This window comes from Rhodnius prolixus, unplaced genomic scaffold (assembly GCF_049639745.1).
Source record: "Rhodnius prolixus isolate KJV_2025 unplaced genomic scaffold, Rpr scaffold_10, whole genome shotgun sequence".
In the NCBI taxonomy this organism is placed as follows: Eukaryota; Metazoa; Arthropoda; class Insecta; order Hemiptera; family Reduviidae; genus Rhodnius; species Rhodnius prolixus.
This window is the reverse complement of record NW_027411615.1, coordinates 23,434,782-23,447,132: the sequence shown is the minus strand read 5'-3', so window position 1 is coordinate 23,447,132 and position 12,351 is coordinate 23,434,782. Positions and strand designations below refer to the sequence as shown.

The 12,351-nt window shown below is 32.2% G+C and overlaps 1 protein-coding gene across 4 annotated transcripts in view; it reads right to left on the bottom strand.

The window, feature by feature from the left end:
• Positions 1–12,351, bottom strand: part of LOC141456897 (uncharacterized) — a 68,408-nt gene that overhangs the window by 30,534 nt on the left and 25,523 nt on the right. For all 4 annotated transcript variants that reach the window (XM_074133273.1, XM_074133275.1, XM_074133274.1 and 1 more), the window contains exon 5: positions 2,924–3,066. In XM_074133273.1, the coding sequence (XP_073989374.1) occupies positions 2,924–3,066 (143 nt within the window). The remainder of the gene's footprint in view (positions 1–2,923; positions 3,067–12,351) is intronic.

The following is a 12,351-nucleotide window of genomic DNA, read 5'->3' as shown; positions in this document are numbered from 1 at the left end:
GGGCCCCATTTCACAGCAAAACCATGACCCAAAAATATTTCAACTCTCAATACCTTCTCAACAAATAGATCTGTACTCAAGAAACCTATAGCATATTCTTCAGTAAAACAGAATGTGTACGATCACAAAATTTCATACGAATAATCTGTTGTTTACTGTGGGAATAATAAGGGCCCCATTTCACAGCAAAACCATGACCAAAAAATATTTCAACTCTCAATATCTTCTCAACTAATGGATCTGTACTCAACAAAACTATAGAATATTACTCAGTAAAACAGATTGTGTAAGAACACCAAATTTCATACGAATAATCTGTTGTGTTCTGTGGGAGTAATAAGAGCCCCATTTCACAGCAAAACCATGACCCACAAAAATTTCAACTCTCAATACCTTCTCAACTAATGGATCTGTTCTCATGAAAATTATAGCATACTACTCAGTAAAACCGACTGTGTAAGAGCTAAAAATTTCATACGAAGAATCTGTTGTTTACTGTGGGAGTTATAAAGGCCCCATGTCACAGGAAAACCATGACCAAAAAATATTTGAACTCTCAATATCTTCTCAAATAATTGATCTGTACTCAAGACAACTATAGCATATTACTCAGTAAAACAGAGTGTGTAAGAGCACAAAATTTCATACGAAGAATCAGTTGTTTACTGTGGGAGTTATAAGGGCCCCATTTCATAGGAAAACCATGACCCAAAAATATTTCAACTCTCCATATCTTCTCAAGTAATGGATCGTTACTCAAGAAAACTATAGCATACTATTCAGTAAAATGGAGTGTGTAAGAGAACAAAATTTCATACAAATAATCTGTTGTTTACTGTAGGAGTAATAAGGGCCCCATTTCACAGTAAAACCATGACCCAAAAATATTTCAACTCTCAATACCTTCTCAACTAATGGATCTGTACTCAAGAAAACTATAGCATATTACTCAGTAAAACAGAGTGTGTAAGAGCACAAAATTTCATACGAATAATCTGTTGTTTACCTTGGGAGTTATAAGGGCCCCATTTCACAGCAAAACCATGACCCAAAAATATTTCAACTCTCAATACCTTCTCAACTAATGGATCTGTACTCAAGAAACCTATAGCATATTACTCAGTAAAACAGAATGTGTAAGAGCACAAAATTTCATACGAATAATCTGTTGTTTTCTGTGGGAGTTATAAGGGCCCATTTCATAACAAAACCATGACCCGAAAAAATTTCAACTCTCAATATTTTCTCAACGTATGGATCTGTACCCAAGGAAACTACCGCCTATAAGTTATAACTCAGTAAAGTGTAGTATATAAGTGAACAATATTTCATGCCAATAATGTGTTGTTAACTGCGGGAGGTAGTTGTAGGTCAAGGAACATCAATTAGTAAAGCTGCTAAAAAATACCCAGTCGCTCGAGTTACCCTACTGTACAAAGTGAAAGGTAATTCCTCTATTTTTTGTGATGGTGCGGATTTCTGCCTCGTCAAATTCGATGATAGGTGGGGGTAGAATGGTGTTGATGGGTATGGCTTACAGCTTCGTTGAACTCGCTGATTACCCGGTCAGATTTGGAGGTGTTTGGATCCGGCACAATTTAGGTGCGCCAGAACCGCCATTTTCCCGCTACTACGATTTCATACGAATAATTTGTTGTTTACTGTGTGAGTTATGAGGGCCCCATTTCATAGCAAAACCATGACCCGAAAAAATTTCAACTCTCAATATCTTCTCAACTACTGGATCTGTACTCAAGAAAATTATAGCATGCTACTCAGTAAAACAGAGTGTGTAAGAGCACAAAAGTTCATACGAAGAATCGGTTGTTTACTGTGTGACTTATAAGGGCCCTATTTCACAGAAAAACCATGACCCAGAAATATTTGAACTCTCAATACCTTCTTAACTAATGGATCTGTACTAAAGAAAATTATAACATACTACTCAGTAAAACAGAGTGTGTAAGAGCACAAAATATCATACGAAGAATCAGTTGTTTACTGTGGGAGTTATAAGGGCCCCATTTCATAGGAAAACCATGACCCAAAAATATTTCAACTCTCCATATCTTCTCAAGTAATGGATCGTTACTCAAGAAAACTATAGCATACTATTCAGTAAAATGGAGTGTGTAAGAGAACAAAATTTCATACAAATAATCTGTTGTTTACCTTGGGAGTTATAAGGGCCCCATATCACAGCAAAACCATGACCCAAAAATATTTCAACTCTCAATACCTTCTCAACTAATGGATCTGTACCCAAGGAAACTACCGCCTATAAGTTATAACTCAGTAAAGTGTAGTATATAAGTGAACAATATTTCATGCCAATAATGTGTTGTTAACTGCGGGAGGTAGTTGTAGGTCAAGGAACATCAATTAGTAAAGCTGCTAAAAAATACCCAGTCGCTCGAGTTACCCTACTGTACAAAGTGAAAGGTAATTCCTCTATTTTTTGTGATGGTGCGGATTTCAGCCTCGACAAATTCGATGATAGGTGGGGGTAGAATGGTGTTGATGGGTATGGCTTACAGCTTCGTTGAACTCGATGATTACCCGGTCAGATTTGGAGGTGTTTGGATCTGGCACAATTTAGGTGCGCCAGAACCGCCATTTTCCCGCTTCTACGATTTCATACGAATAATTTGTTGTTTACTGTGTGAGTTATGAGGGCCCCATTTCATAGCAAAACCATGACCCGAAAAAATTTCAACTCTCAATATTTTCTCAAAAGTAGAGGGACTTTTGATGTTAGAAAATAATCCTACATGTTACTCCTTCTTAACTTAATAATTTAAAAGTAAAAGAGTCATGTTGATGTTTACTTCTCATTACCAATCTAAACCAAAATATTTGAAGGCGAGGATGGAAAACTTGATGTTATTATATACAAAATTGTTTTTAAAGTTATAGTACTTACTGATTATCATTAGCAAGCTTTTCTTCACTCAACTTCAGAAGCTCCATTTGGGAACAAATTTGCATTTCCAAATTACGCACATCTAAACTGAGTGAATCAACATCTTTAGTTCTTGAATGTAGAGCTTTCACGAACTTTTGTTCCTACAAATTTACAAGAATTTCTTTAAAAAATTTAAGTAAAATTAGTGATTTTAAAAGTAAATGCCAAATTTTTTTTTTTTTAGTAATAATATTATCACTTTATTTCTGAAAATATTCCTTGCTTTTATTACTTTCCGTGACAGAAATTTAAGATTAATATTTGTGTAGGGGGGATGAGCACACCGATTTCTTTATGAGCATTATTAAGACTTTACAAGTTATTGTTTTTTTCATTTATTTATTACCTGCTATTCTAACAATATCTTGCTAAAAGAATCGACAAAATGTCAGGTGACAAGAGGTGGGTAAAGTCAGGAACCATCCTTTATAGGAAGAAGAGCATCCATCGAATATTGTTCTTATCAAGGAAAGATTTTGTAGATTTTAAATGAATGCTAGATGAACCTCTTTCGACTACATGGAGGTATAACAAACCCGGGGTAAAAAAGAGAAAAATGCAGAACGATTAGCAATTGTTTGCTTAGGAAATTATTCTGGGTCATTCAGAACGGAAAATATATTAAAGCTATTAAGTAGAATACCTACTGTTTCTTTTAAATATTCATGATTTCAATGTGCACCTATGAGGTAATATCGAGTTTATTCAACATAGCTTCTGAATGCAAGCTGAGGATAAGTACTTCTTAGTAAGTATAAGTAAGGAAGAAAGATGTTCGAACTTGATATTTTGTCATACATTATGATTCCCCATATTCTGCTTTTTTGATTGATTGGTGAGATATAAATTTTACAGGGAATTATCTTTTTTTTATCATAATTGGAAGCGGAGAATCCTTTTCACTCCTGTTTTTGATAAATCTAATTTCATTGAATACCCAACACTACTTTAGGTTTTCCTTTTAAAAGATAATGCCCACTTGTTATGATAATGCAGTAATACATTTTCTTTTAAATAAAAGTACATATAAAATTTCTTTTAAATATATTAAATCTCTTTTAATTTATTCAACAAATATATGTTCATGGAAGTTACAAATATCAAAAGATGAACTAATGTGCTTAAGTATATCAACTAGTGGAGCTATCTTTCAACTTCTGACTGCACCAAACTTTTCACAAAAACTAACAAAACCAAACTGCTTAAATTTATTGTTTCCCCATTTCGTTTTTAGTACGTTCATTTATTTATTTATTACAAGTGAGTATATTTATATTTTTAATGAATGTTTGTTCTATCGACTACAAAATTATTATCCCAATTTTAAAATATTCGAGAAAAATTTATGTTTTGCGATGCTACAGTTCGAAATTCATTTAGATTCATTCACAACGTCTGGATTGAAATAAAGATGTGTTAAATAGCTGTGAAATCTGTAATATGTACAAGCAGATATCATGTATTAAAAGTTTTATATTGGAGAACTTAGAAACAGTATCAAATCAAGAAATTAGAAGCTACCTATTGACCAAATATTATTTAGTTATTATGTAAAAAATAAGAATCTATTAAATTGTAAAATTGAATATTTACTAATTAAAAACTATTTTTATTCACTTTTGCCAAATTACAATTACTCCACAATTCGTACTTGTCTTTCTTTTCTTCATTTATATTATTGTTCTATTTAATATTACTATCAACATGTCAGTCTGTTAGATAACTGAACGCAATCAGGGGCTATATTTAAATATGTAATATTTTGCCTGTCTGCAATGTATTTATAGATTGTAGTAGGTCCCTACATCTGGGACTAGGTGTTGCACGCCACTCTTCACGGTCACAAATATATCGATCTGGAAATTGTAGTAACTGTAGTAATAGTACTACCGTAAACAAAAGAGCATGCAATTGAGAAGTGGTCAATGTCAACTAGCAGTACCGTGTATTAACAAACTTTTATAACTTGTTTAATAGGAAAATGTAGATTTTTAACTAGCTACCAGTTGAATATATTTTTAAATAATCTAATGTATTGTGTTCTAAAAATAATTCTATTTTAATTATTGATTAACAAAAAAAATAATTGATAGATTAATCATTTTAAGTCCATATCCGAGATAATTACAGTCTGATATCCATCCAGAGAATTACCATAGGTAATTTCTCCCCTCAAAACCACCACGCAAACACAACCTTTCAGTTGATTTACTGAATATATTTAATGTAAAAATTATAAATGTTAAATAAATTTGAAAAATATTGCGTTGTATACGTATTAAAATACCCTATTTTCTCTACCACGTGTTTGTTTACAAACAGGAGAATTAAAAAATGTAAAAATCTCTATGCTAGGTCAGAATCTTGTTTCTAGTTCTATCCTTAACCTGTTACGATGAAAGTTGGTGTAGTTAAATTTAGAGTAGGGTCATAGTTTCAAAGCTGAAGTTTGCACATTTTTAACTACGTATGTTTTAAACTATCACCGTTTTTACACAATCCATCTATTTATTTACTACATTACATCTTTAAAGTTTTCAGTTTCTTCAGAAAGATTGTCAAATTCTAAGTACAATTAGCTTACCGGATGTTTGAACAAAACAATAGAACTCTAAATTCGAAAATTTATTTTCAGTTTATGAATGCTCTCAACGCAGTAAATTAGCCAGAATAATGTCTGAACATACACAAATTATGGCTTGTGCCAAGAATTAAAGGCGAATTTCATTTCCATTCTACCATTTGTTTAGTTTAGAATTATCTAAAGTACGACCATTTTTTAATTTAATGCTAATTCTGAGTAGCAAAACGTTGAGTTTTCTCCGTAAATGTGTGCAACAGGGTAGGATTAAATAAAAAATACTTCTGGTGAATGGTATGCACAATATATTACATATTGGTATTCTGTTTATGTATGACCCAAGGATTTGTCATGAATAATGACCGGTTAAATTAGATGTGCAAATGTTTGAAAGATCTTGCGATTTCATTAGTTTTACTGGAAAGGTATTTGAAATTTATTCTTTCAAAAAGTTTAAAGCTATTTGCAAATTATAAACCTTTTTCCTTTCAAAATATTTTTCTGGGGAATTTATTTTAATTTGGACCTAATTTATGTTCTACGTCTACATTTTAACATTTACTACAGAAATACAGGTGATGAGATTAAGGTGGAGTTACTACTATTTGATTGGCGATCACTAAACAACACACAACACTAAACAACCATTATTTGCATTTTGCATTACTTAGCTAATCTTGAAAGGGTGTTTTATTTTTATTTTTGTTAGCGTATCACTATTGATTTGCAGAGGGAGATTTTTTTTTATCGAAAGTTTGCGTGCAGATTTTATAATTAAGCGTATTAGGGAAAATCCCTTTTTAGAAAGGGCTGAAGTATGCTTCTACTTCGTAAACAGCAAAAAAAAACATCAATACTTGAAGTTGCAGTGATACTTTTTATAAAGAACTCGCCAGAAAGACAGTAATTTTATATACATAAAAGTTATTAGCCAAACAATCATAAGATGTGCCAAAAAAGAGGTAGAATAACATCCCTTCCGATATCTGAATGATGAGAATTGTACATACGAGCTCGTACGGCTGATATTAAACTTTAAAGCAATGGTGAAGGTTGTAGTTTTCTCAATTTCTGTTACATTAATTCGTAAAGCAACATTTTTTGAGTTCATTAAAGAGTTCAATGTACTTCCGAGAGCTAGAGGCAGAAATTTTGTACTTGTAAATATTTGTTATTTTATTACTTCTTCAACATATTTTTTCTTAATCATTGCTACCTAGCCGCTGTTGCTGGGTAGAACCTGAAGAAAAGTCGGTCTCCATTCTTCCCTTTTTCCTAGCTTTCATTGTTTTGGTTCATTTCATTCCTCTTACCGTATAGTGAATCGTATATCTGCTTCCCATCTTTAACTTTACCTCTTCATTCTTCTTGGCCACTACTTCACAATTCAGCTGACACATCTCTAGCCTTCATTTCACAACATAGATGGTCTCGTATCAGCTTGCCTGATGGATGGATGACATGGTGCGCTTGGAAATACCTCATTGATAACATTTATAGTTCTTATTCTCCCATCCTTCATCATAGTTTCCTCAATTTCATTGCTTAGGATTGCTTTTTCTAGTTTAGAATAAATGTTAAGATCAAAGGATCACAAGCTTAATTCTAGTTTGGAAGATATAGACTTAAAACTACTACCTTCAGATGTAACTTCCCTGAACTTAAAATTACCTTCTCTTTTCCCTGAAAGGAACCTTCCAGCTGCGACTCCTCTGTCTCTTACTTCCTTTCCAAATGATTCATCTTTGTTTAGGAGTGGTTTCGTGTTTTGAACTTTGTTAAATTCTCTAAGATTATAAATATTTAGTTGCTGTTACTCTCTTTGATTTCTCAACCAATTAATCTTTATCCTTCTCCTCCTCAATGAAAAAAAACTATTATTCCAGCTTCATTCCATTAGCCCAATTCTTCCCACAAGCAACTAACCCTATAAAAGGATGGCCCTGCAGCTGACAATGGCAATGGCGGTTAATAAACTGTGTGATAATTAATATTGCAATCTTGACTGCAATGTTTTCAATTAAATAAGTTCATTTATTTCACCTTACTGTCCAAAAGAGTATGAGGGCCGCGATGATGAACGCCAAAGGTCTGGGGGTAAGAGCCCTGCCTAAAGTCGTGGCTGATGCTGATCATGGTGGTAGTAGCAAATAGCAAAGAACTATGAGCTAAAGGTGCAATATTGAATCCTTTCGCAAAAAAAAAGGATTGCATTTCCTGCTTTCCACGTTATGTGGCGAAGAACGTTTTAATTCCATATTACAGGTATCCTTTTAAATTGCAAGGCCAGCTTGAGGTCTTCGCTTACTTATCTTTCTTTAAGATGCGTATCTTCTTTGCGAATGCTTTAATTTAAACCATTGTTGAGATTTTCTTATTATCGATAAAGATTAAAACTCTGCGTTGGCGTTAAAGAGAGAATTTTGCTAATTTCTGTCTGGTTTAAATCAAATTTGAGCAGTATTTAATTAAGATGCGTCCGTTCTCAGATTTTAGATCCATAAATTTTTTTTTATTCCTCTTTTCTGGAACACATTTGAGAGAGATATTGCTGAGATCATCGCAAACCTTTATTATTATTTCTTCAAGGCGATCCCCTTAGCCCCCTGCTCTTTAATCTATATCTAAGTGACCTGGAAAGCTTTTTTACTAAAAACGGTGCTCATGGTATTACGATTTCAGCTAATTCTACCATAATTATATTGTTATATGCAGACGATCTGATAATCTTTGGCGACTCGAATTCTGATATTAGAAATAAACTAGAATTACTTAGAATATACTCAGAAGAAAACTCGTTACAAGTGAATGTAAACAAGACAAAGATTATTAAATTTTATAAAGGTAGACCGAGAAAGGAACGACAAATATTCTATAATAACGAACAGGTAGAAATAGTTAAATGTTTTCATTATTTAGGAGTACTTTTCTCAAATTCTGGTCTCTTCATACAAGCTGTTAAGCAGTCTATCTCAAAATCTAATATAGCTACAGGGGCGGTACTTGACATTTGCGCGCGCTCAAAATTGAACTGTTGGAAATCCAAACTGAGGCTTAGCGACGCCATTATACGTAGTACCCTGTTGTATGGGGCCCAAGTGTGGGGACTGCGCTATGGTAATGAAATAGAGAAAGCGCATCTATGTTTTTTTAAGCGTCACCTACAGTTAGCGAAAAATACGCCCAACTATTTAATAAGATTAGAAACAGGATTGCTCCACATCAGCTGGTATATATTAAAAGTAACCTTGAATTATTTAGTAAAACTTGTCAAAATGAGCTCCACAAGATACCCCAAAATTTGTTTCACAAAATTGTTAGAGAGATCGCGAGCTAATACGGTCTCAAAATATAACTGGGTCTCTCAGCTGATAGGTCTTTTGAGGTTGATTGGTTACGCGGATTTGCCAGAATCAGCAGATCATAAATATATAAAGCTAAAAATTCCAATAATATTGAAAGAATATAAAGAATATTTAAAAAATAATGATGTGTGCAGCCTGCAAACTTCTAATTTTAACGCATATTATAAAGAAATTTACAACTGCTTGGAGGATACACAAAATTACCTCACGCAGAATATATCAATAACATTTATTAAACTGATTGCTCAACTTAGAACTGCAAGTAAATATCACATTAAAATAACAATAAACGCCATTTCTTATAAAATAGATCCGCAACAAGTTTGTGCTCTATGTAAATCTAATTTAAAAGAGAATCTGCACCACATTATGTTTGTCTGTCCGGCCTTCACGACATTTAGAGAACGCTACCTCGCTCATATAAACCCTGATTCCTCCTGGCCTGGTCTGGTTTTGAACCCCTCGTCCAAGAAAGATTATAAAAATATTTATTTATTTTTTTCATCAGCACTAAGGTTGAGATCCTTTATAGAATAAATAAAAATAAAATAAAATATAATAAATAAATAAAAAATGAAATAAAATTAAAAAAATAATAATAAATTTAAATAACATTTAAATAATTAAAAAAAAAAAAAAAAAAAAAGAAAAAAAAAATTGTATCTTTGCATTGTTTGTACTACATTTGTGATATTGTTCAGTATTTCTTTGTATATTTACTTGTATTGTCGCGCCAAACTTTTTTCTCCTTTTGTATGGGGCTAGACCCCAGATGCAAATTATAATATATAAATGTAAAATGTATAATTTTAAATGTTCCAATAAAAATACTAATACTAATACCTTTATTATTATTTCCAAAAGGTATTATTTGGTTATTATTATTTAATTTTTAAATTTAAAGCGAGTAAACATTGAGGTCGTTAGCGCACATAGTCTTTCAGTGAAATGCCGGCCTTGGATAGTGTTCCCTCGTAGCATATCCACAACCGGACAAGAAGCTGCTAGGAAGAGGAAATCTAACGGCTAGTAGCTGGATTCGAATCCGTGAACTCTGGAATTCATAATGCCCATTTAGCAAAACCCTATCCTGAAGTTTCCTGATCCTAAAGTCGTTCTTAAGTAAAATTGCCCAACTTTTAGGGATTTCATTTTGTTTCTCTAAAGTAAGTACATTAAATACAACAGTAATTCTATATATCTCTCTCAGAATATAAAAATTTTGAAGTTTTTGAGGAAGAACATTAATGCCTAGCAGGTTTTCCCAATTTCATTAATTTCCAAACCCCTATCTAGTTCTCATTACTCGATACAATCTTCTCTACCCAAAAATAGCGTCCACAATTCTTCTCTTTTTCAATTATTTACATTTTATATTTTTAAATAAATATTTGTTGATATTTTATTTTAAAAAATAACTAAAAAAAACTACCGCCTGTTGTAAATATAAAAATGGATTATTGTAAAGACAATTGTAAAATATTTAAAAGGCTGCTGGTTTATTTGTTTGGTAGTTTTATTAGTTGATAATAAAATAGACTACTCCTTTAGCTACCAACACTTGTTAAAGAAATCCTGATGACGCCAAAACTATTGAGCTTTCCTAGAAATTGAGGATAGAAACAACATCGATCGATCTGAGTGTGGCGCCTACCTGCTACCCCACATTAAAAAGTAGCATTATCTGCTAATGTTTTGGGATCAATAAAATAATAATATTGCTTATCTTCTGCCAGAGAATCCTTTAAAGTTAATAGGCAAACTTAATATAAGCACAAAAGTTTGTTTATAAATAAACAGAAGGTCCAAACACGGCTAGTTTACTGACAGAAAAAGCTATTTTTTGGTGATTTTGTTGAACTGAATAACTTTTTAAAATTGTTTATTGTGTTTGATTAATTTTAATTAAATACATTAGACCAATGATGAGCGACCTACTGTTGTGAGTTCTGAGGTTATGTAAAAAATTGACACCTAATTGACTTCTAGACGTTGGTACTTAGCCTGAAATAGGTTTATATAGGCGCCCTGAACCAGGTCAAGATTTTTGGAAACACCTTTCCGAAGTAGGTTGTATCAGTTCTTCAAACTATTCTGATCCCTTAAAGTTACGCATACATATACAACTTGACACATTAGTATTTTTAAAAATAAATTACAGAATTAATTACGAAGATGATATCTTTCCTTTAGTTCACCATTCCAATTCTGTCAATAACCTCAGAAGAGATTGTTTCAGCAATAGTATTTAAGAGTAGATAGGACAGAAGGCACACCAGCATTACACATAACAATGTAAAAAATATTGTAATTGTCAATATCATAAATTCTGAAGATGACCTGAAAAGCTTCGCAAAAATAAAAAAAAATAATGACTGAATTAGGCATTATTCCCTTTTCCTTCTAAAATTATTTTCATTAATCAATTTGCTGCCAAATTTTCTTAAATTCTAAAAATGTGAAGACAGAGAACTGTGTAATTCTGTTGTGCTCTTAATGATGAATAAAGTGTGCAAAGATAATCAACTCAATTACCAAGAGAATTTTTTTAATAGTTAAGAAAGATAAGAAAATTGAAACAATGCGATCACTTCAAAGAAGCTACTTCACATATTTTTTGTTGGCTAAGTGCTCTCGCTCAATTATTATATCACCAATAATCTTGACAATAATGTTCGTGAATTTGCAGTGAGAAGCGAAACAATCAGTAGATCCTATTGAGTTTATTCGTCAAAAAATATTGATCATTCGTCACTAAAGAAAAGTATTATTATTGTTTCATTTTTATCAACACCAATTTTCTATTTATTTAAACGATTTTTCTTTTAAAATGCATGAATAGGAGGATGGCCAAGAAGTTAAAACACAAGTTGTTATTTGTTTGGTAGTTTTATTAGTTAATAATAAAATAGATTACTCCTTTAGCGACTAACACTTGTTAATGAAATCCTGTTGACGCTAAAACCAAATAAATAAAGCGAATGGTAAATAAAATATTACTTCCTCTTAACAAACTTACTATCCATTTATAAATCAATGACTACGTTGGTCCAATGAAGTTTTATTGTAATATTTACTCATTAGAAGCTATTAAAAGGTCTATTAAGATGCGTTGGAGGCAAAAGACTATAAATTAATTCGAGTAAAAAAAAAAAACGTTCTAGACAAAATGATCAGTCAAGTCTCTGTAAGTGTAAGGTGCCAGCCAGACTTTTGTACACTCCGCTCGTAATAACAGTGACGATGGCGCTATTTTTACTTATGAAATGTAGAGATTATATTGCTAAAGGGACTTCATCTTCATCAGTTAGGGTATAGCAATGAGTTCACGTTCATTTCCATTCAACAATATCCTGAATATTTCGCTCCTCTTCTACTAATTTAAAGAGTGTACTAGTTACCGATTCAATAAACAAATATATTTAAACTACTGTGTTGTA